The sequence below is a fragment of the Maniola hyperantus genome, chromosome Z, assembly GCF_902806685.2.
Source record: "Maniola hyperantus chromosome Z, iAphHyp1.2, whole genome shotgun sequence".
NCBI classification, from domain to species: Eukaryota; Metazoa; Arthropoda; class Insecta; order Lepidoptera; family Nymphalidae; genus Maniola; species Maniola hyperantus.
This window is the reverse complement of record NC_048564.1, coordinates 10,511,093-10,537,101: the sequence shown is the minus strand read 5'-3', so window position 1 is coordinate 10,537,101 and position 26,009 is coordinate 10,511,093. Positions and strand designations below refer to the sequence as shown.

The 26,009-nt window shown below is 40.0% G+C and overlaps 1 protein-coding gene and 1 long non-coding RNA gene across 4 annotated transcripts in view; both read left to right on the top strand.

Annotated features, from left to right (window-relative positions):
• Imp (IGF-II mRNA-binding protein) overlaps nucleotides 1-26,009 on the top strand; it is a 65,587-nt gene that overhangs the window by 19,592 nt on the left and 19,986 nt on the right. For 2 of the 3 annotated variants that reach the window (XM_069508559.1, XM_034983738.2), the window contains exon 1: nucleotides 19,862-20,393. The exons of the other annotated variant lie outside the window; for it this stretch is intronic. In XM_069508559.1, the coding sequence (XP_069364660.1) occupies nucleotides 20,299-20,393 (95 nt within the window). In that variant the 5' untranslated portion in view covers nucleotides 19,862-20,298. Of the gene's footprint in view, nucleotides 1-19,861; nucleotides 20,394-26,009 lie in introns of those variants that run through there. 3 annotated transcript variants of the gene reach the window in all.
• LOC138404478 (uncharacterized) lies at nucleotides 7,981-8,164 on the top strand. Its single transcript, XR_011238411.1, has 2 exons — nucleotides 7,981-8,065; nucleotides 8,096-8,164. It is a non-coding gene; the product is annotated as an uncharacterized lncRNA (long non-coding RNA).

Genomic DNA, 26,009 nt, shown 5'->3' with positions numbered 1-26,009 from the left:
GTCTGTCTATCTGTCTGTCTGTCTGTCTGTCTGTCTGTCTGTCTGTCTGTCTGTCTGTCTGTCTGTCTGTCTGTCTGTCTGTCTGTCTGTCTGTCTGTCTGTCTGTCTGTCTGTCTGTCTGTCTGTCTGTCTGTCTGTCTGTCTGTCTGTCTGTCTGTCTGTCTGTCTGTCTGTCTTCCCCGGGATGCAAGCTATCTCTACCAAATACCCCTAAAGTAGCCCTATTTTTCTCTGATTTTACTTCACCACGACCACAGCATCTTTTTTTTTTTTTTTTCTTTTTTTTTTTTCTTTAATGGGTTTACCAACAGCTTAGTCATTTACAAAAACAGTCACATAACAATTTTAACTATTTAACATACATTCACAAAATGACAAGCTTATTATAGGCAACCACAGCATGCATAAACTTATCATACATTTCCTAAAGCTAATTATCAAAATTTATTTAGATTACATATTGAATACAGATTAATGATTAGTATTTACATACAAATATTTGTTGTATGTAAATACTTATTTATTTAATTATTTTTAATCGTCACTACGCACCTATTGCTTAATACTATATCTAGAAATTTTCGCCTAAACTGAGCATAACTATTAGAGAATATGTCTATTTCACTCTGTTGACGCACGCTGTTGTTATAGAGAACAGAGATTCGAGGAATGGCGGAATGTTTACCTAAGTTAGTTCTGCAATACCTGACATATAACAAATTACAAGGGTGCCGCGGATAATTCATGCGTGGTGCTTTAATCGCAAATCTATAAAGCAGTTCAGAACAATCAACTTTGTTATTAAACAGCTTGAACAAGAATGTCATGGCTATTAGATTTCTTCTATCCCCAAGGCTAAGTTTTTTGAAAAAAGCAAGTCTTTGTTCATAGTTGTGAAGGTTTAATCTAAAACGAAAAGAAAGCTGTCGCAAGAACCGTTCCTGGACACGCTCAATTCTTTTAGTCTGGACTTTAGTGAACGGTGACCAGATCATACAACAATATTCTAGTCTGCTGCGTACATAGCAGTCGAAGAGTTTTATTATAGTAGTACTTTTCTTAAAGTTTTTGGTACATCTAAGAACAAATCCAAGATATCTATTTGCCAGGTTCAGGGTTTTGTCAATATGAGGGATAAAACTCAGTTTACTATCTATAACAACACCTAAGTCACGAATTGAGTCAACTTCGACCAACCGCCTGTCATCAATATAATATGCAGATAATATCTTATTCTTTTTTCGCGTGAATTTAATGTGAAGACATTTGTCAACATTTAGGAACATTTTATTTAACTTACACCATTTACATAGTCTATAAAGATCCTCCCGCAATAATTGTACATCAGCATCCCCTTTTATAATTAGAGTTATTTTTAAGTCATCAGCAAAAAGGCTTACATTGCTGTTAAGAAAAATCTCAGTTATATCGTTAATGTAAATATTAAAAAAAGGGGACCCAAGTTGGAACCCTGTGGGACTCCTGATTGGGCGATGAAAACGTTAGATTGATGACCATTGATTACCACCATGGACTTTCTATTCTCAAGATATGATTTACACCACATTAGTAAAGTGCTAGATATACCATACGCACTTAACTTGCTTAATAAAATCCTATGATTGACCTTGTCAAAAGCCTTTGAAAAGTCAGTGTATATAGCATCCATTTGCAGCCCATCATCAATACATTCAGCAATATTTGCAACATGGAGTACAAGATTGCTATTTGTAGAACGTTTGCTCATGAAACCATGCTGCTTAGCACTGATATGATTCTTTAAATAACTGTACATATGATGATACACTAAAGATTCAAAAACCTTTGCCACGGTAGATATAATAGATATTGGTCGATAATTCTTAACTTCTTTCTGTTTGCCAGACTTAAAGACAGGAACTATTCTAGTCTCTTTCCAGGCATCAGGAAACTGCCCTTCATTTAAAGATCTTTTGAAAATCAGAGTGAGAGGTAATGATATCCGCCATGCACAATTAATCAATAAATAATATTTGACATATCGTCGATTCAGGATCTAACCGAGAGTTCGCTCTGATTCAAGGGTAGCGCGCTGTCAGTGCGAGGCACATACTTATAGGCACGATAGGTGCCTACCGGCTCTGTTTCGGTAGGGTAGTAACAGGCCACGACCGAAGCCTTCCACCAACCAGACCCGAAACAATTTAGAATTTAAAATTGCTCCAGCCGGGAGTTGAATCCGGTACCTCCTACTTATAAGACCACAGTGGTCACTACTGCGCCAGGGAGGTCGTCAAAATATTGTATGCAACTGTCCAAATCGTTCAATCTGAAGTTGACCTGGCCTGCAGCTGTACCGAGTCGGAGTCTGATAAGATTATTTAACTTGACGTCTCGACTTGCCTGAGAAAACGAGGGCGGCCTCCCCGTGAGGACGACCTCACCCTCCGATCTTTGCATGCAATGACCCGCCCTGCATAGAATTTTTATTTAATTTAGGCCGTTTTCGTCCTAGCATGTTTCAGATATTTTATGCCAAGCTGCTTATTATTAACCAAAATCCAAACCCAAAGGAGATGATTCGAAAATGTATGGGCCAGGGGCCATATATTGTACGTACGGTATACTGAAAAAAAAAAAAACCGAACGTGTAGAGACTAGAAACAAAAGTTATTTTTTACTTTGTTTTGTTTTGGAAGTCGGAAGTAGTAGTTTGGAAGTTTTTAATATTTATTTTTATTTTAAGCTTTTTAGTGTAAGTAGTCATTGCTTGATACCTAAAATATCAATTCACCTCTTTTTTGGAAGTCGGTTAAAAAAAGGTAAGATTCCTTAAAAGAGCGTTTCGAAATAACATTTTCTTTGAAATGAGTTTGTTTACCGGTACAAAAACAAGACTTTACGTAACCGAATTGCGACACAGTACAAAATTCCCATTTAAACTAATTATTATTATTTATTTTTTACAGAGATTAGTTACTAAGTTATTTATTAAAAACTTCCGGAAACCCTACATTAATTTTTTTTACAGTAATTACACTACAAATACATTAATTCTTTTTTTTTACTAATTTTTAAAGTGGCAAACACCCTTTACCTATAAAAAAATAAAAAAATGAATAACTCGAAAACGATACACTTTTGCATAAGCACTTTAGGGGTCGTTTGATAGCTAATGTCCTTTACTATAACGGATAACCCCTTAACGGGATCGTGTCCTATTTACCTGTATAACCTAATAGGTTACCTCCTATCCTCCTATCCTAGCGACATGCATCTCATCTCATTTCCTTAGACTATATTATTATCCTTTGAATATATTATTGCTTTAAGTAAACCTACCGGTTTACTTAATGCAATAATGTAACGCTTTGAGCGAAGTATCCCTCTTTAAAATAATTATCGGTAACGTCCAACGTTAAACGTATTAGACCGAAGAAACGTACCTATAATATGTACCATGTTAAAATTGTAACAAAGCTCGCTAATATTGCGCTTACATGGGCAATTTTAAGCAACTATTGCTCGGCAACAAGTATGGCTGGATCTGGAGCAATAAGTGGAGCAGTTATCTCTTTCCAGCAATGCGCGGAACTGCAATTTACTATTATGGCATAATATTGTATATCAAATCTTTAAAAGAGCAACCGCCGAGTTTCTTGTTGGTTTTTCTCGGTAGGAAAGGCATTCCGAACCAGTGGTAGATTGCATTACATCGCATAGGTAGGTATATTTTTTTTTTAATCAAAATTACATTGTACCTGCTCTTGACCATTTGACTATTCAAAAGTACTTGTAAAAGTTTTATTGAATAAAAAATATTTTATTTATTATTATTTACTAGCTGATACCCGCGACTTCGTTCACGTGGATTTAGGTTTTTGAAAATCCCTTGGGAACTCTGATTTTCCGGGATAAAAAGTAGCCTATGTCCTTCCCCGGGATGCAAGCTATCTCTGTATCAAATGTCGTCAAAATCGGTTGAACAGTTGGGCCGTGAAAGGCTAGCAGACAGACAGACAGACACACTTTCGCATTTATAATATTAGTATGGATTAATGCGAATGATCCGCATTTACGGACGCGAATGCGAATATCCTTAACGCCCCCGCGCCGGTTTGAAGTCCGCTTCATTAGCGCAGTTCACGACAGTTAGGAAACTTTTAACAAAACGTCGAGGCACACGAGTAGATATATAGACTCTACTCGTGTGGTCGAGGCTTCACCTAGGTAGGCTATGAAACAACTAGGTATCTTTGATTCACGCCTAGCCTAATATTTGACAGATGTCGATTCAGGATCAAACCGAGTTTTCTCATGGTTTTCTCACTCTAGTTCACTCTGACATTACTATCACGTAATGATTATAGGTCTTCGGCTATCGAGGTCGATAAAATGGCGGCGATGCGGCGGTGTTGACTTTTTACCGCGCGTTATAATTTCGATATATGAGTAATAACGACGCACCTAACCATTCGTAAGGCATCGGCTTCGGCGCCTAACGTCTCAACTGGCGCATTATCGACCTCAGCCTGTTGTGGCTACCAACAAGTTTAAAATAATTATTTATAATCGTCTCACATGGCTTGGATGCTCAGTGCACATCAGTACAAAAGTAGATACACCTACTGTTGAGGGTCATTGTTCACGAAGTGTTGCTTGTGACAAGAACGTTGAACTCGTTGAATTCACTTATTATTGGTGTTAACTCTTGGCTTGACCTATATAAAAGTTAGTATGAAGACAGACAGTCTATATTTAAACCGCAAGTCGATTGCAAAATTGCAGTTTGGACAAGGTTATTGAGTGATGGGACTGGAGGCACAAGTTCATGACAGACTTGTAGCGAAACCTCATGACTTCACCTGTCGAAGTAGGCCATGATGACATGATAATAAGTGTGTGATATGACAGGTGAAAGTGACAGAGATAGCAAGCGTTCCAGGGACGAACCTAGGCAGTAGGCTACTTGTTATCACGGTTGAAACAAAGTTGACACGGATTTTTTTAAAAACCTAAATCCACGCGGACTTAGTTGCAAGGCACAAACCTACCTATAAAATATTAAAAGATTTGCGTACTTTTCAAAACGATATATTTCTTACGCAATGATCTCAATTTATGAATCGTAAAACATTGGCTGAAAGAGAACAGCGACTGTAGGCTTAGTATAAGATTTTACATCTCACCAATGTTGATCGTATTCGAGCCTCGAAACACTTCAACGTTGAATTTACTTCAACGTTGAAGTGTTTCGAGGCTTTGGAACTGATTTTTTTTTAATGTTGTGAAATTAAAATCTTGTGGTATTGAATTTTTTTACTTTAAATCAAGGGCCTTTATGTAATTTTTTTGTAGTAGGTTCTGGGGAAAGAGGAATATTAGTAAGTATTGATTAAAATTGCTAATATTCTTTGAAATAAAAAAACCGGTTAAGTGCGAGGACTCGCACACGAAGGGTTCCGTACCATCGTATAAGAAATACGATAGATACACTTTTTCTTGTGTAACGTAACCACAAATTCGCCGTTTTCGGATTTTCCTCTTCATTTGTACAGTCCGCGACAGGTTGAGATATGGGCGGATTAAACCTACCGAGTAGTGAAGCGAGACAGTAAAATGTCACTCGGCCGAGACAGTACTGAGAAATTGCGGCGAAATTGCACTCGTTAAAGTGTTTATACCGATCGTTTATATTATCGAATTTTGATTCCTTTGACAAGAATAAGGGTTCCTTTTTTCTCTGGAGATACGGAACCATAAAAACAAATAAATAAATTTTACTTTGAAGTTATTTTTATTTCGACTTTCGAATTCTATCAGCGTTGGTGTAAAATCTCATACTAAGTACACTGGTATGCGAAATCATTCAATGAAGGAGGCGACTGCAGAGTGCAGACAAATACAGCCAGGCACGTGGCTGTGGGCACGCGGCGCGCGTGCCCCTTGCCTCGGCTCGCGCACTTTCTATGCACTTTCTCGGCGAACCGCAAGCGCTGTGCTTCGACCCTTTGTGTTGAGAACTTAAATTAATATATTGCACAAAGACGCCTCGCCCTTTATTACGCTACTGGACACGCGTAGAAACATTTAACAATTCAGGAATTCCAGTTTTAGGATTTGCACTTTGTCTTTCCTATTACATTTTCGTAACTATTTTCATATGAATATACAATATTGTATAGATACTCTTCGCACTGGAGAGGAACTATTGCACTATAAAAATTGTTTTCGTGTAACTTTTACTACTTGGCAGACTTCACATACCTTTGAGAACATTATGGAGAACTCTCAGGCATGCAGGTTTTCCTCACCTCACGATGTTTTCCTTCACCGTTAAAGCAAGTGATATTTTAATTACTTAAAAACGCACATAACTCCGAAAAGTTAGAGGTGCGTGCCCGGGATCGAACCCCCGACCTCCGATTGGAAGGCGGACGTCCTAACCACTAGGCTACCACAGTTATATTGACAGTAATATTCATGATTTTAGAGCCGTATAATAGCCTGATTTAAAAAAAATATTTCCTAGAGAAAGCTACATTATCAATAGCAAGTAACATTGACTGTATTTTTTTTCAAAAAATTAATGGTTTCTACGAAAATTGCAATAATGTAAGCTAAAGTATCAAAATCACTACTTAATACCTAATTCCCCTGACGCACAAAGTTCGGGTTTGTTCAGGCTAATCTCAAAAACTACTGTATGGATTTTCATGTAGTTTCCACTGATAGAAAGAGGGATTATCTGAGAAGGTTATTTGTGAACATTTTGCCCAAATAAGTAAATGTTATGTTAATAATAATATTGTGAATTGTCGAAAAAAATCGCTGTATCCCCAGACTGCCATCGCCATTATTTTAATTTAGTGATACCTATCTCCTAAGATATTGTTCAAAATTAAATGATACAAAGGGTAATTTTGGACTAAATTGAATACTTGAGAGGACCAACAATTTAATTTTGATAAAAAATATTAAGGTGTTTTTAGGAATTAGGAAGGTGTTTTTATTATATTAGTAAAAACACCTTCGAAAGTAAAGTTTTGTTTTAGATCACATTTGAAAATCATAAAACTTGCAGTTGTCGTGAGTATATAATAATAAAAGAAAGAGCTCGGTGGCCATCATTTGGTGCTAGGCACTGACTTAGTACATTACCCGCAGGACGGATTTGGCTGTTTGAAATGGAGAAAGATTGCCTTGGATTAACACATAGGCTGCTTTTTATCCACTAAAAAGCCATGGTTCCTGCGGAATTTTTAAAACATAATGTCCACGCGGACGAAGGGCGGGCATCATTTAGTAGTTTCATATAGGCCAAAGGGTGTTGACTGCTTTATTCCATTATCATCGTACAAACTACAAGGCCGATAAATTAGTTATAGGATGTGACAAGATAACCATTCTTAGGTCAATCGTTTTCATGTGAAACTTGAACTGATAAGAATCAAGTGCGAGTCGAACACGCACACGAAGGCTTCCGTACCTACATACTTACAAAATTATACAAAAACCGGCCAAGTGCAAGTCAGGCTCGCGCAATGAGGGTTCCGTACTACAGTCGTATTTTTTCGACACTGCACGATGATTCAAAAACATAATAACAATAACATGCATAAAAATTACACTTGCAACGAATAGTATATTCGGCAGTATACCGAATACCGAATATTCGGCGAGGCCCCTGACCGAATAGCCGAATATTAGGCAAAAGTATTCGGCTGGATTTTAGCGCCAAAACTTGTACAGACGTGATTGTTTCGCGCTCCTTTGTTTTGTTCTAATGTACTCATCGCCCGCGCGCCCGCTACTCTCTGAAGTTGGGATGGTCTACGAGAAAAAAAGAAGTAAACTACTTCCTAAAAATGCAGAAAAGTTAGTCTTTCTGCACCACAACCTTCCCCTTCCAAATTTTGATTATGAAAATAATTTAATTTATGCATAGAAAAATTCTTAACTTGTTTAATACAGAAAATGATTAAATTAGGTACCTGTTTTATGAAAATATGAATATATACGTAATCAATCGATTTTAATTTTTCATTTTACTAATTATTTCTCTATGAAAAAATATATTATTTAAGTATTCGGTATTCGGCCGAATAATATGTAGATATTCGGTATTCGGCCGAATATAATAAAAGCAGCCGAATGGGCCGAATACCGAATAGTAACCGAATATTAGTTGCAAGTCTAATAAAAATAAATAAAAATCTGTTTTAAAATGTACAGATGAAGACCTTTCATATGATACCCCACTTGATATACCTAGTCACTCACTTTGAAAGTTGAAAATACTAATTATTAGTTCATGACCACAATTTAAATTTTTTTGTGTGAATTAACCCTAAATTCACGGTTTTCAGATTTTTCCCCAATTGTCAGCTATAAGATCTACCTACCTGCCAAATTTCATGATTCTAGGTCAACGGGAAGTACCCTGGTTTCTTGACAGACAGACAGACAGACAAACAACAAAGTGATCCTATAAGGGTTCTGTTTTTCCTTTTGAAGTACGGAACCCTAAAAATGCACTTTTGATTTTCATTAGTGAAGTAACCACAAAATCACAAGAGTTTTTCCCTTTATTTGTGCCCATAAGACATTGCTACTTGCCAGATTTCATGATTATGGATTATAGGTAAAGCATTTTTTTTTCTCTTGCAATGTATGTAACTATGTCCGTCCTATCTTTGTTCGGGTGGAATCATGCAACTCAATTTTGAAGCAGCTATATCTTCAACCGATTGAACTGATTTGGTAGGTATAGTCGTTTAGTTCGGATGACAATGCATGGTTAGTTGCGTGACGTCATTCTGAATCCAACATGGCGGAACACCCAAGATGGAGTAGTTATTTTTAATTATATTATTTTTAATTTAATTATAATACAATTAAAGTTACACGGGCCAAAACAAAATATTTTAACGGAAATCTGGAAAAGCTCAGAGATATTAGTTCCTAGAGAACGTATCTACAAAATTTCATTGAATTTGACTGATAAATATTCAAATGAGAGCCAAACTACGTTAGTTCGGTGCGTACTACGAATGAACCCCTCTTAATCCAGATATTTTAAAATGTAGTGGTCCCATTACATTTTAAAATATCTGGATTGCGCGAGAAGTGAAGTACATGTACTGTTTCTAAGCTCAAGGATTAATTAAAGCAAGTAACCTGGTCTAGACGTTCCATTTCCTCTGGGCGTTCGTTGACACCGATGGCCCCTCGCCTCGTCCTAGGCCGTCACCGTCGCGCGCGCGCCACTCGTCACGATCCAGTGACGACCGGAACTCGTCATGCCTGATGATGTCCTATGCGTCGGAGAAACGTAATCGTACGAAAATGACTCACGCGCAAAGTTAAACTTTAGCGGGAATTCACGAGCGAAAAACATTCGGTGAACAATTTTTTTTTACGCATCCGAGTCCGTGTAAATACGTTCCGAAGTAGTCATAAAACTATTTGTATGTTAACTTGTGACGTAGATATTTTTTATATCCGTATTTTCACGGATTCGGATTGGATGGGTGTATGATCGCTCTTAATGATAAGTGAACATTTTACAATACTTTTAGAATAAAGCACTAGATATAGGAACGGAGGGTGTTTGCAATTTGCAGTCCAAGTTAACCGTAGTCAGTGCCAAATCATTTATTTGCTTAATACTTTAAAAAAATAGTTATACCTACTAGGTGTTAGTTAATTGATTCGGACTAACAATGGGTCCTGGTTAATAGGTATCACTAACATTATATTAAAAAACTCAAAACCTTGTTCTTTTACTAGAGTCCAAGGATCTGTGAGCTCACCGAATAATTGTCTCAACTTGGAATTGAAAGGGGTCACTACCCTCAGCAATGCAGAATTCGACGTATAGAAAATACCTATAGTCTGTTGATTGGTTGAGATGGCATTCGGGGTATGAGGCGGGGGGACGCCCCGCACACCCCCTCATCACCCGCGCTATCCCGCACCGGGTTAGCAGGGGGGGCTGTGCGGATGTGCGGGGCGTCTTCACCCCGATTGCCATCTCGACCTGTCGCGTACTATAGTTACCGGCATGGGTTAACGTAGCTTAACCAACAGAATCTGATATGTATGCGCTATCGCAATAAGGTCAAAGAAACAAAAACGCTGCTCAATGGAAACGCGACCAATGATTCCATCATTGGCTGCTAGTGACGTCACCGGTCACGATGATGCTGAAGGCGGGGGTAGGTCCGGCATCGCGACGGCGCAACAGAGCGGGTAGGACGGCAGTCATTGGCCGCGGCAGCGTCGGTGCATCAGTGCACCCTGTTGCACTCCGCCCATTTTCCTCACCCTCTCTTCACACCCGTGACCCGATGCTTAAGCCTTCTATTCGAATATGCACTGGGAGCTTCCGTTTCGTGGAACACCTGATACAAGCAAAGCTTGCACGTCTAATAGGTATAATACACGACAAGTTGAGATGGCAATCGGGGAGGGAACGCCCCGCACAGCCCCCGCCCTAACCCGGTGCGGGCGAACGCGGGTGACGTATGGGTGTGCGGGGCGTCCTCTCGCCTCATACCCCGATTGCCATCTCGACCTTTCGCGGACTATAGGTAGGATACCTGCCTTTTAAGTACGTAAAAAGAAAAGCACTGACTAACATATTTATTATTTTAACGTAACTTATCGCTCAAACCGGTGGTCCTAGAACGTTTAGACTTTAGACGCACAACGCCAAACGCAAAATACCTAGGTACAAAAGACGTAAAACGATACGCAGAATGTCACTCGAAGTCTTATGCCGAATCGCATAACGCCAAAGACACTCCACAGTTTACGACAGTTACAGTACGACAAGGCTCTTTTGGCACTTGAATGACATTGTTACTTGTAGAACAATGGCTGCCAGCAAATAAAATCAACTCAATTTTACGTAATACATCTATTTAATTGAAAACTAGCTGATGCCCGCGACTTCGTCCGCGCGGAATTAGGTTTTTAAAAATCCCGTGGGAACTCTTTGTCACTGTGTCACTCTCTAGGTCTTTATCTATACGTGATCTAAGGACAAATCAGCAAACACACTTTCGCATTTATAATAGGTAAGGGTACGGATGTCAATACAATGAACTAAAAGCTTAATTTGCTATAATCCGCTGAAACAGATAAAATCTGTACCTATGGTGCAACATGCAACATGAGACATGCACCGCCCGCCCTCCCACGGCCCACCACAGAGTACTCCCACTGCAGGAAAAACCAGCTACCAGGCAAGCAATACGCACCACCACCACGCAGCACCACACAAATCCAAAAACACACTCGACGCACGTTTCGCCCCGACAGCGGAGCATCCTCAGGAGATGTAGACCTAACAATCGACAATTGTAAAGTTGGATTGTAAGGTCTACATCTCAGAAACCTTGCGACATTATCCCATAAAAAGTTTGGATTCCAACTCCACAATCCTGATGCTGCAGGGGACCTGATCACCAAAACTGATGGGATTTAGAAACTGTCGGTTATAAATTATTATTATTGGAGGTACCTACCAAGTAAAGACTTTATCGTTAAAGTCAAGGACCCAACTCCTTAACCCTGATGCTGTAAGAAGTGATTTAGAAACTGACCTGCTAAGTTGGTTAAAAAAAGGAACGACTGAACGACGCGATGCCGCTTGCTTCCAAATCCTGCTAACATTCTTTATTTGCATTGAGCTTTGATATCGGTATGTAACTTGCCAGCGGGACAGGAGTGGAGAAGGTGGATAGAGAGGCGCGAGGGGTGCAACGGATCGACGTTATTTTTTGCACGGATATAGAGTGCAGATTAGACCTGGAGAGTGACTTAGGCTACTTTTATCCCGGAAAATCAAAGAGTGCCCACGGGATTTTAAAAAACCTAAATCTACGCGGACGAAGTCGCGGGCATCAGCTAGTAATTAATAACGAACTCCGAGGAGTCTGTTTTTTAGAAATACAGGTTTGCCCTTTGTCATTTGATCTTTATCGATCAAAATCTGACCTCCGTTTATATCATCTAACCCTACAAAGGGGGATGTGCCATACAAATGGAAACGTTCTTCTTGGAACCAGAATTGACAATTAACTCATTATACATACTTGTCCAAGGGGCTTTCATTTCCAGCGGATGCCACATTCTAACGTTCTTAAGGTGTGGAGCATGGGCAACGCGGGACGGCCAAGGCAGCGTGTGCAACACGACTCTGCAGTGGTCCGACCGCGCCGGCGACAAACCGACTAACTATCGGCGATTTACTCTCAAGAAACACACAATAAATGTACATTCCGTGTAAACGAAAAAGATGCATATATCAAAAGTTGCTCTCTGACTGGTTCACACTGCCGGTGGCGACTAGCTTTTTGTCGCTGAGCGACGAGCTTTTTGTCGCTGAGCGACGAGCTTTTAAAAATAAACTCGCTGAGCGCTATTCGTGCAGCGATGCTCGCTCGCTTGAACACATGTAACGCGCGCGCAGGTTTGCACAGGACTGAGCGACCGCGGGCGAATGGCGCGAGTAATAGCTCGTCGCACTTGCACACACACTCGCTTATAGCCCGGCGATAAAACTATCGAAACTATACAAACTCGCTTCCCGTTAAACGTCAACTCGTTTATAGTTTCTAGTTCTACTCGTTTCTCGTTCATCGTCGGCGGTAGGACCGTTGCCTTAGGAGTGGGAAAATCTTTTTGGTGGTGAAATCTTTTTTAGTTGATACTTACTTACCTCTTAAAAAGAGCCTAACAGCCCTTTCACACGGCGCCCAGTTTTTTGCAGGATCCTGTTTTCTGCAGGATTCCGGTTGATGGCGAATGTGTTTATATATGCTCGCTTGCATCCCGCATGCGGGATGCTCGTGTGAACGCTAGCATGCAAACACATTCGCCATCGCTAGCATACAAACGGGATCCTGCAGAAAACGGAATCCTGCAAAAAACTGGACTGCCGTGTGAAAGGGGCGTAACTTAGCAATAATTAAAACTTTCTCTCACAAACTTTGGCAAAAGGTGACTGGGACGGGACTATCGCGCCTGAACGGTTTCCATCGCGCGTTGTTTGTCTCAGCCTTATCGCGCAGAGCTTGCTCCTATAGCTATAGCTCGCAGGGACGCCAGCTAAGTATCGAACCTGTTTTTGCAAATCTTCGAGGTAGCCTCGATTTGTATCTACTGGTTTAGGTGTTTGTGTACAAATGTTACTGCTACTCGCATTCTGAAGATTTAATATTAAGTGGCTAGTACACATTGGCGAACGTTCTTGGTCAATGCACTCAGCGGACGTTTACCAAACATTTTTTTTCATACAAACTTCAAAGGATTGTCTCGTTGCCGTTGCGCGTTGGCTGCACGTCATGCCGAACGCATTGGGCCAATGTACTGTTTCAAAGATAGACAGAAGACTTGCACTTTTGGAGCCGTTCAGGTGCGGGGTTTCCCGCGGGATGTAATGAAAGGACTAGCATTTGGATCTGCAATTTTAGTTTGGCTTATGTTTTTTAAATCACCAGATATTGCAAAAAAAAAACCGCCAAATGAATAGGTACTTTTAGGCTCAGAATAACAACTCGAACTTTAAGTATACCACCAAAAATAGAACATCAAAAATTAAAACATCAATGGGCTACTTGACTCATATCTAATTTCGTCCAATAAATGATTATTTATTATAGTATTTTGCTTAAGACAACGAAATATATCAATAACAATTATTAAAAACGCAGGATGGATATATAAATCCAATTTAAAAAAATACAGTTTTTATTTTTATTTGAAACGCAGAAAACGCTGTCAGCCATGATGTGACGTCATTAAATATGTAAACAAAGAAATGTCATCCCTATGTCACGCGGGGACTAACGTAGTATCCATATATATAAAATTTAAAGTCCTGACTAACTTATATATCAACGCACAGCCTAAACATCTAAACAACTGGTCCTAGATACATGAAATTTGGTCTGTGTGTTCTTTGTAGGTAAAGAGAAGCTATCCACTAGGAAAGGATTTTTTGAAATTCCACCCCTGAGTGAGTTAAATGCGGGTTTGAAATTTATGAAGTCCACGCGGACGAAGTCACGAGCATAAGCTAGTTTTTATATATTTCTAAAAACTCATAGTAAACGTAAAAAAATATCGTTTTCTCTTTATAAACTGAATAAGTTATTAAGTAAGACTTACAACAAAGTGATCTTTACAATAATAAATTTGGGTTGAAGTCGTTAGTCATATAGGTAGGATCCCTTTAAGCAAGTCTTCGCGTGTTACGTATATTTATTTCACTGGGCACTCTAGTCCACAACTTTCCTGTGGTTTTTATCGATGCGTTTTTTACATTCTCGGATGATTCAATAACGATAATTACTATATTTTTCATGTAAACTAGTATAGAAGTCATGTTTATTAAATTTTGGCAGGTTATGCTGTTGTTTACAAATGCATGACGTCAGAGCACAGATAATCTATCGGCCAAACATGGCCGACAGTGTTTTCACCTGTCTAAGAAAAATATATTTTTAAATTAAAGTTTTACGGTTTTTAGGGCGCAAAAAAATATAGTGTTAATTTTTTTGATCTAATAGGACAAATATTAACCATTTAAGACCTACTTAAAAAAAGTGTCAACTAGCCTATTTAATGTGAAATTTAAAACACAAAATGTACCTAAGTATATTATCTTGCTATCCTGTGAAAGCAAATGACTACCAATGTACTCATTAGCTACCTTTACACTAGCTAGACGCTCTTTCACGCGTGAATCGGCTTTCGTGCGGGAAAGAGCGCGCCCGCGCCCGCCCGCCCACACATCAGTTGTGCTTTCCATCCTGCAAGTCTGTGAGCGTCAAACATTTTTAGACTGACTGACTGACTTACTGACATACCGACTGACTGACTCACTCACTCACTCACTCACGGACTGACTGCCTGACTCAACCGCTGATTCACTGACTGACTCACTCACTCACTGACTGACTGACTGATTGACTGACTGACTGACTGACCGACTGTCCGACCGGGAAATTTGTTTAAAATCAAATGCAATATTTATTGCGGACCTCAGACTAAGAATAAGGATCCTTGTCAAACGCGTATACCCGAAAGGGATAAAACAACAAAAAAAAAATAGGTACCTACTTACGTGTGAAAGGTTACGTTTCATAATTTGCGTTCGCTACAACTTTTACACAGCAATGCAACATAAATGGCTTCTACACACCTTCAATACTAAATTTAAAACAAAAAACTAAATAAAAACTCGTAATATTCGCAATAAATTACTATCACAGAGGTTTGTTGGGCACAAACTACAACGTGCCCAACAAAAAGAGCTAAACTATGACAAAGACAAAAAACTGTGTTTACGTCTCTATCACTCAGAGCTTTTCTATACACCTAGCTTGCTCTAACAAGGTAGGTATTATTATTTTAATGCCAAATCTACCTTGATTCTTAAATCTGAGTTCCGGACAGATAAACAGACGAAACAAACAAACAAATTTCCTCTCAGATGAAAATCACGCGGACTATGTTGTACGCATATCTTTGTTATATGTCTATTGTTTTGGTTTTGGTGTACAATAAAGCAAATTTACTTTTACTTTACTTTACTATCGCGCGGTAATGATTTTCATGAAAAATGGTTAAGTATTAATAAACCCTCGTGGTTGCGTACCTATACGTTTTCACGCCGCACAACCACGCGGTACCCACGCTCGCCCGCACCGGGTTGGCGCGAGAGCTGTGCGGGTGTGCGGGGCGTTACCTCCCCGATTACCACCTCGACCTGTCGCGTTCTAAATACCTAAGTATACTTTTTAACCGACTTCAAAAAAAGGAGGAGGTTCTCAATTCGTCGGAATCTTTTTTTTTATTTATTTTTTATTTTTTTATGTATGTTCCCCGATTACTCAAAAACGCCTGGACCGATTTTGAAAATTCTTTTTTTGTTTGAAAGGGTATACTTCAACGTTGGTCCCATTTAAATTAGGTGAAGATCTGATGAACATCTTCGAAGATAGATACTGGAACTCCTCAACGGATAAGAGTAAATTGCTCGCGATAAAACAGTAGATTTTTAACCAGTCATAGCATAATTCCATGGGGCCACTAAAAATTGTGAAATAAATTTTTTTAACAAAAAAAAAACCGACTTCGATACACAAACACTAAAAATTGAAAAATAATTTAATTTATTACCGAATATATTATGTATACAAGAATTAATATAGTTCCATAATAATATTTTTTGGGGTCGGTGCCAATGAGGTGCCATTGTGGAGTCTCATAAAAATATGAAGTCTAGACGATTCGCGCAGCTAAAGCTAATTGGCACCGGCACCAAAAAGTATTATTATGGAACTATATTAACTCTTGTATACATAATAGGTATATTAGGTAATAAATTAAATAATTTTTCAATTTTTAGTGTTTGTGTATCGAAGTCGGTTTTTATTTTTTTTGTAAAAATTTTTTTGTTTAGAGGTATACCTACCTATTTTAGTTTAGAAACCTTGGTCCAACTTATAGCACCCGTTGGCTAGGCTAGTAACAATTTTTAAAAATTTCAGGGCAAAGAAAATTCTCCGTTGTGCTCATATTTTTGCATTTCTTCGGCTAATTTTGAACTAATTATTAATAGATTTTGTACGTTATTAGAGGTAGCTGAGTGGTGTACGCGCGCGCGTTTATAAAATAATATGTAGGTAGGTAGGTACCTACTCTGCCAGTCTGTGCACCCCAGTGGAATGTGTAGAATGCTTTCCTCCCGCTCTCTCTCTACGTGTCTTGAATTCATCTCTCGCTCGCTCGCATCATGACGTCATCGAGATCAGGTGCATTGTTTTGTTGGCGGAGTTGTTATAACGTGGGTATACCATGGAGGTTCACAGGGCGAAGCCATCGATGTCATCTCCCCCTCTCAAACACTGGCAACTTATTATAAGAAGCTGTATTGCTCTAGTGCCTTTATAAAATAAATGTTCTTAAATACAATAAAATAATAATTACTACTTAATAATAGGTCACGTCTTATACATTAAAGTTCCTAAGTATTAGGTACAGTTTAATGAATAAATAATGGTAGGTAATAAAGCGATGAGTACCTAGTGTAGTAGAGCTAGATAGGTGGCGCAGTGAATGTGACGGGCTGACGGCGCGGTGGCGCGGGCGCGCGCGACCGGTGCGCTCATGAATGGCGGTGACGCAGGCGCAGCGCGGCGTGCTCGCGATGCAAGAGCACCGCAACCCGCACTCACTCCGGTGCTCTCGCGCGCTGCGCTCGAACGGTACAGTGTACACAGCCGGCCACCACGCACCGCCTCGCGCTCACGTTATTATTATACCACGACACTGGACCACCACTCGTCAACTTCTTGAAATTTCATTGAGGCCCCGGCGTAGAAACAATTCGATGTTTTGGCACAACCTGCGCGTTGTGTCATTTCGTCGAAAGGAATCGAGAAGTGCTCTAATAAATTGTTTGGCGAAACAGTGTAAGCTTGTGTCTTGCGCGTGACACGGATAGTGTGAGGGGCTGAGGGCTCGATCTAAGTTCGAAGGCCCGTTTTTTTTGACTTGAAGGGCGTTTTCTCCTCGGTGGCGGCTGCGCCCCGAACGTGTAGTTCTATGAAGCGGGACACGAGGCGGGTGACGCCTGTACCAGACGAAGTAGGCGGTATCAGGCGACCGCCCTCTGCAGGCCCCGGACGGGCGCCGCGCCGTGGAAAAGGCATTGGTGCGGGGCGCCGCCACACGGACCCACTAACGAATATACTTCACGAACTTCTATCGTTTTAGTGGTTGACTGTAACATCTGGCCCATTGTCGATAAAAAATGTTAACAGCTAGCCCCGCTAGCATTGATTCAATTGATTTTAATCACTAGCAAATTATGGAATGAAGACTTTGTGTGTCATAATAACGCACTGTTTGGCCTTGTTAAGATATAAGTTAACAGTTTTCTCACGTTCATCGTGTTAACAGTTTTTTATATGGCGTTTATCGAAATATTCATTCAATTAAAACAGCAAGGCAGCAAATTTGTAAAGCGCTGTCCCTGTCGTTGAGACCGACAAAACGTCATATAGGTATGTGTGATAAAGACAACGCTCTAAGACAAAGGCCATAATTCTAAAGGCCAATGTACATTACTTTCGGCCGCGTACTACAGTTTAGTTGCATGTTAAAGTTACATGGACAAAAATGTATCTCGTGAATAAAAAGATCACGACACAATGAAAAAATAATATGTAGTGATGTACTTAGGGAATATTCGTTATCGCCGAATAATATAAAATACTAGCTGATGCCCGCGACTTCGTATTTGTACGCGTGAATTCAGGTTTTGGCCTGTGTCACTCTCCAGGTCTAAAACTATACTTATGGCAAAAATCATGTCGATCCATTGCCACATTGCAACGTGATTGAAGAACAAACCAGTAAATCAACACACAAACACACTTTCGCGTTTATAATATGGGTAGTGATTCTTAATACTTGAGTCAAACGGGACGCACTCGTAAATAGCTGAGCTACGATTCACGTGACATACTTACCTATACATTTGAAATATTTAATTTAGATTATAATATGAGGATTCTTTCATTCAACATAATATTATACCTAACCAGTAACCTCTAGTTTCCATTAGCAAATAAGTTATCCTACTGTTTTGCGACAAAACTTGTCTAATATCAATCTTGTACTGTCATTGTTTCAGTCACATTTTGTATTTCTCTTGGGTTAGCAAAATATTATAGTGGAGCCAACATTTTTTTTAAATATATTTGTAAAACTCCTATCACAACTTGTTTTTGGTAACAATACATAGATAATATTTAAGACCGTGGTGTAAACGGTTACTCCCCGTAATTTGTATTCTGTTGTCTAGTTTAGACTCCAATGTGGCTTGGTATAATTTTGTTAGCTTTGTCTTGGCGTTCGTGTGTTCGCTATTTGACGTCATGAGAAATTCAATATGGCAGATTTGACACAAAAAAACGACAAGAAAAATAAACTTGAAATGAGTTGATTGAGTTTGATGTCAAATAATAAGTCTTATTAATGTACATTTGAAAATAACCTACATAATATATTGAAATAGAAACCATCCGTCTGTGGTTCTGTTTTTAAAAGTAACAGTATTACGGTTCATCGTTTACCTCACACTAGTGCAGCCCGCAGCGCATTGACGGATGTTTAGTTAAGAAGACAAAACTTTTTCTTTTTTATTACTTATTATTGATTAAAGATCAAGCCAAAAGAAAGGTTCTCGTCGATTACCATTATCCTTTTGCTAAATTTTTTGATGACAACAACAATCCAGTCTACATCTACACTATTATATATTGTAAAGAAGTACCTATATATTATTTGAATTTGTTCGTTTAGGGTAATCTCTGAATCTAACTTCTTTTAAATTGTATTTTGGCTAAATGGCGCCCAACAAGGGGCCACTTTCTTGACGCAATACGCGCTAAGAAAACGGTCCTAGAAGCGAAGGTGCCGGCGATCGCTAGTGAAAAATGATAGTGATGTACGCAAAGCATGGCTGATGGTGTTACGGGTGTCCAAAAGTGACTAATGAGCTATTCAATTTTTATATCCTCTACTCCTCAGATGGTATCAAGCTCTTTGAGCAGAAGGTTAATAAGAGTACCTATCTATGAAGTATGATAAACTGCTCTTGAAAAAATCGATTGTTTCGATAGAATTAAGTCGCTACAGGCGCTTCACTACCTACTCACTACGCGCGTTGCGCTCCCCGCGGGCCTCGTTTTTCTGCCACGCCCAGCGTGCGCATTCTCCTACAAAATACACAAAATGGATGCACGGAGAATCGAGTCGGGTCGGCGGCGCTTGGAGTTCGCGCGGAGCGGCTCAATCACGCACGTCACATCAGTCAGTCGAGCAGCAACCTCGCTAGCCTGCGAACAGTACGCACGGCGCACACGTGCCTTCGCGCCCGTCCCTGTCCACACCGCCGCACTCCGCGCGAACATCGCTCTCGGGTGCCGATCCGCCCGGTGCCTCGCTCGCTTTCGACCTATTATGTAATACGAAAATAAACACCGCGCCTACAGCGAGCACGTGTGCGCACCGGCTGCCTACCTCGCCGTCCACATCCGACCGACTCATCGACATTCCTCACCAGTCACCATCACAATCCCGATGAAACAGTAATCACAATTCGCGTCTTCAACCAGTATTATATCACCCACGTAACACCGGTCGATCGATAATCTCTTTTCGGTTCCCTTTAACTACATAGGAGGTGAATGTGTCAGTGAATTGTTCTAATTAATCTCTAAATATTGCAAAATGTCTAATTCTATGGAGCAGCAATTTGGCGAACTCAGTCTGTCACAGGAAGATCACGATCAAATTTTTGAACAGGATGACCACCAAGAACAAAGGTTGGTCGAGTTATTTTTATCTTGTAGTTAGGTTACTTAAGTATGCTTATTTCTTAATTTATAAAAAATGAATGCTTTGTTGTATTATGCTCAATTATTACATAATCCATCGAAAGAGCCCATTTCACATCACCATTGCTTTCAAGAAAAATACTTCTTATTACTTAGATACTGCTCAAACAGCGTCAGGCAAGCGTAGTGAATGGCGAGTCCGTTCTGTATTGTCGCGCTCTTTCACTCTCGTAAGATACTTCAGTGGGCCGTCTCTTTTCGTTTGTCGATTTTCGGCGAATTTTAATTGGCCTAGACCTAACGTCGTCGTTTTGGCCTAATCCTAACCGTCATTTTAATCTTACTTCTCAACAATAAAAAAATAAGATTATATTATAGATTGTAAAACTGCTATTATTATGCGCTGGTACCTATGTAGGTACTAGATAGGGAGGTCTTTTGGTAGGTAAGCGTTTTTGGGCATTGTGAAGCTAAGATATTGTGGCCAAAGTGTGGCTAAGATTATTTTGTATAAAGAGAGTATAGTAGTCATTCGTACATTAATTATTATTTACGGATTATGTGTCTGCTACGTCTGTGACTATCTAGGATGACGTGTCTGCTACGTCTGTGACTATGTAGGATGACGTGTATGCTACGTCTGTGACTATGTAGGACAACTTGTCTGCTACTTCTGTGACTCTATGTAGGAAAACTTGTCTGCTATGTCTGTGACTCAATGTAGGACAACTTGTATGTTACGTCTGTGACTAGGACAACTTGTCTGCTACGGCTGTGACTATGTAGGATGACGTGTCTGCTACGTCTGTGACTATGTAGGACAACTTGTCTGCTACGTCTGTGACTATGTAGGACAACTTGTATGTTACGTTTGTGACTGTAGGATAACTTGTCTGCTACGTCTGTGACTATGTAGGACAACTTGTCTGCTACGTCTGTGACTCTTTAATATGTAGGACAACTTGTATGTTACGTTTATGACTGTAGTGTAGGATGACTTGTCTGCTACGTCTGTGACTGTAGTGTAGGATGACTTGTCTGCTACGTCTGTGACTCTATGTAGGACAACTTGTATGTTACGTCTGTGACTGTAGGATGACTTGTCTGCTACGTCTGTGACTCTATGTAACACAACTTGTCTGCTACGTCGTCTGTGAATCTATGTAGGACAACTTGTCTGCTACATCTGTGACTCTATGTAGGACAACTTGTCTGCTACGTCTGTGACTCTATGTAGGACAACTTGTCTGCTACGTCTGTGACTAAGTAGGACGACTTATCTGCTATGTCTGTGACTCTATGTAGGAGAACTTGTATGTTACGTCTGTGACTAGGACAGCTTGTCTGTGACTATGTAGGACAACTTGTCTGCTACTTCTGTGACTATGTAGGACAACTTGTCTGCTACGTCTGTGACTAGGACAACTTGTCTGCTGCCTATGTCTGCGACTATGTAGGACAACTTGTCTGCTACGTCTGTGACTATGTAGGACAACTCGTATGTTACGTCTGTGACTATGTAGGACAACTTGTATGTTACGTCTGTGACTGTAGGAGAACATTGTTTTCGTGCAACTTAAACTAGGTAGGTATTTACGCGCAGGCAACTTACAGATGAGACGACTTTTTTCACTTTGTTGCAATTTCCGAAGGGATCTCTAATTTTTTTTGTTTCTAAGATTTAGGTTTTTAAAGATCCCGTATGCTATGTCATGATAGCTTATGTCACTCAGGAATAATGTAGCTTTCTACTGGTGAAAGAATTTTTAAAATCGGTTCAGTAGTTCCAGAGATTACCCCCTACAAACAAACTTAACGACATTACCTCTTTATAATATTAGTAAGTAGGTATAGATTAGTATAGAAGTATAGATCAGCTGATGCCCGCGTCTTCGCCCGCGTGGATTTAGGTTTTTAAAAATCCGTATTCGTAGTAGTCCGTCCCCGGGATGTAAGGTAACTCAGTATTCCAAATTTCGTATAAACATTTAAATTTTAAACGCATGATTTTGTAAAAATCCCGTGGAATCACCGCGACAAACGTGAAATCAGCCCCCCTATTGTGTAAGAATAACCATTTCCAGCCAGCCATGAAATGGTTATTCTTACACAATTGGGGGGCTGGCAGGGCTGAGGAGTTGGGTCCTTGAGTTCAAAAAGTCTTTACCTCCAATATCAATATTTTTATTATTTTTATTATTATTACATTTTAAACAATATACACTAACAGTCTTAACCATAACGTTTACACGCAAAGTTATTAACAGCTAATTAGTAATTACATTTTAAAAAAATCACTTAACACACAAAAGTACTTAACTATATTATAATCTATTTAAATAGAAAAAAAAAATGCTTTTATGGAAGCTGCATCTTTTTGATAAAACACGTCGGCATCTGGGAGTTAATCCAGCATCTCGTTTATCTGTGCCATATTTATAACCGACAATTTCTAAATCCCATCATTTTTGTTGGTTAGGTCCCGTCCTGATGCTGTATCAAGATTGAGGAGTTGGAATCCAATTTTTCTATGGGACCATGTCGCAGTTTCTCGATTAAAACATTTTAGCAAACCGGTTCAAAAATCTCGGAGATTTCGGTGTAGGTATATAGGTAGAAAACACAACTTCTTTTGTGAAAGTCGGTTAAACAGTAGCCTATTTTACTCCTTGGTTAATTCTCTACTTGACTGTGAAGGTCCCGTCAAAATAGGTTTAGCCGTTCAAGGACCCAACTCCTCAACCCTGATGCTGTAAGGAATTGAATCGTAAATCGTGGTGATTCCACGGGATTTTTAAAAAATCATGCGCTTAAATGTTTTTACGGAATTTGGTACTGAGATGAGAGACAGACAGACAGACAGACGCAACTCGTGTTTGCGATGTGGCCGGCCACTAGTGCGCGGGGTTGCTGGTGGTTACGTGGTTTGTTAGCAACTCGTCCATTTCGTTGCGGTTACCATACCTACCATGTGGTCCGTGTGAATTAAACTAGGTATTATTAGAATGAAAACCACTTTGATATACTTTAGTAGGCTTTTATTCACTCTTCACATAGTAATTATTATTTATATCAACACGAGCAAACACCTTTTTTACGCGCCATTTCGTTCTATTTCGAATATTTTTACGTGACGTTTCCCATAGATTCGTCACTCCGCAGAGCACACCATAGATAATACAATCACCTAGTTCTTATCCGTCTAACAGTATTTACTAGCGCCCGCGCACGTGTTGTGGCCACATTGTGTGTGTGCATTCTCCCTAATGACAGAGTGTAATTTTTAACAATTTATTTCTTACTAGCTGCCCCGGCGAACTTCGTACCGCCTAACAGTAGATTCTTTTACACGCAATTTTCGAAATTTTTCTCCGTAAGAACCTTCCTCGTACTTCAAGGAATATTATAAAAAAAGAATTAGTGAAATCGGTGCTGCTGTTCTCGAGATTTGCGATCAGCAACACTTTCAGCGATTCATTTTTATATACCTATATAGATTAATTAATTTGTCATAAGATGCACAGGATAAATAACATGCAGGCGGATGTGTAGATATGTACATACATTGAATGAGTTGCGAGTTGAAATGCAAACGGCGGCGAGGGCCGGACGGCGCACCTGCCGGCAGGTGGCGACGCAAGAGCACGCGCCGGGACGCAACCGCCGTTGGATCGCCAGATTGCACTCGGCTTTTACCGACAGCGAATTCGATGGGATTGGAGTCGATAACGTATCGGAAGAATTATCGATTCGGGGAAGTCTCCCCTTCCGCTCGAAATGACGGCGGCGGCATTCTTTTAACTCGCACACCAAGCCTGGGTTCCGTACCATCGTACAAGATTTGATGTAATTTTTTTAATTTTCGTGGCGGCCATTTTGAGTTTTTTTATTATACTATGGAAATTTCAACTCATTACGGTTCAAGAGATACAGCCCTAGTCCGCTGAAAGACAGACTGACGGACAGCGGAGGCTTAATATACCTAATAGACTCTCGTAGGCACCCTTCGGGCACGGAACCCTAAAAAGGGGTTGCAGCCGCGGGGCTCTCTACCTTGTGTAGGTATAGCTAAAGTTCCTACCTACAAATAAGTCATCATCATCATCGTCAACCGATAGACGTCCACTGCTGGACCTCTAAGGACCTCTCATGCCACGGTCTTGCAACAGAGTGAGGACTATCTACTCAACCGGTCTTCATCATCATCATCATCATCATCATCATCATCATCATCATCATCATCATCATCATCATCATCGTCATCATCATCATCATCATCATCATCATCATCAACCAATAGACGTCCACTGCTGGACATAGGTCTCTTGTAGGGACTTCCACACGCCACGGTCTTGCGACGCCTGGATCCAGCGGCTCCCTGCGACTCGTCTGATGTCGTCCGTCCACCTAGTGGGGGGTCTTCCAACGCTGCGTCTTCCGGTGCGAGGTCGCCATTCCAGCACCTTGGGACCCCAACGTCTATCAGTTGTACGAACCTACGTGCCCTGCCCATTGCCACTTTAGCTTCGCAACCCATTGACCTACGGATCTCCTCATTCCTGATTTGATCACGTAGAGATACTCCAAGCATAGCTCTCTCCATCGCCCGCTGAGTGACTCTGAGCTTTCTTATGAGGCGCCCATAGTTAGCGACCATGTCTCCGGTCTTGCGTCGCCCGAATCCAGCGGCTCCCTGCGATTCGTTTGATGTCGTCTGCCCACTATTGGAGGGTCCTGTAACGCGGTGCTTTCCAGTGCGAGGTCGCCATTCTAGTACCTTGGGACCCAACGTTTATCGTGTTTTCCAGCGAGGTATAGGCCCCGCTCATTGCCACTTAGTCCATGTCTGCTTTTGCTATGGATCTCTTGGATCTCATAATTTCTTAATTACGTAGAGAAACTCCAAGCTCTCTGCATCGCCCGCTAACTCTGTGCCTTCTTAGGTTTATAGGTACAGGTAGTTATATAGATTTATTCATTCATTTCACTATTGTTTAATTAATAACTGATTAACAATCTGGTACCTATTTGACAACTAGTCAAATCAGTATCTTTTTATCAAACACCAAAGCACGCGCTTAGTATGCGAATTTCTGTGAAATACTGGGTTGTGATGTCACAATCATTTGACGTGCTTTTTAGGTTTCCGTACCTCAAAAGGAAAAACGAAACTCTTTTAGGATCACTGTGTTGTCTGTCTGTCAAGAAACCTATAGGGTACTTCCCGTTGACCTAGAATTATGAAATTTGGCAGGAAGGTAGGTCTTATAGCAGACATGAAGGGAAAATTCTAAAAACTGAATTTGTGGTTAGATCACAAGAATAAAATTAAAATGTGTTCATGAACAAATATTGCTATTTTAAACTTTCCAAGTAAGGGTTTTACTTGCAATCTAATATAGATTTTTATTTATTCTTAGGCATAATGGTTTTTGATTTATCGCGCAAAATGTCGATAAAAAAAACCGGCCAGGTTTTTTTAAGTTTAATCGATAATTTAAAATGGTTACTACACAAATGTCGTGGATTTTACGTTTTTTGGAAGACCCTCTCTATAATTATTATCTCTCTATAATAGGCATTGTTATTTTAGTTTTTTATCGT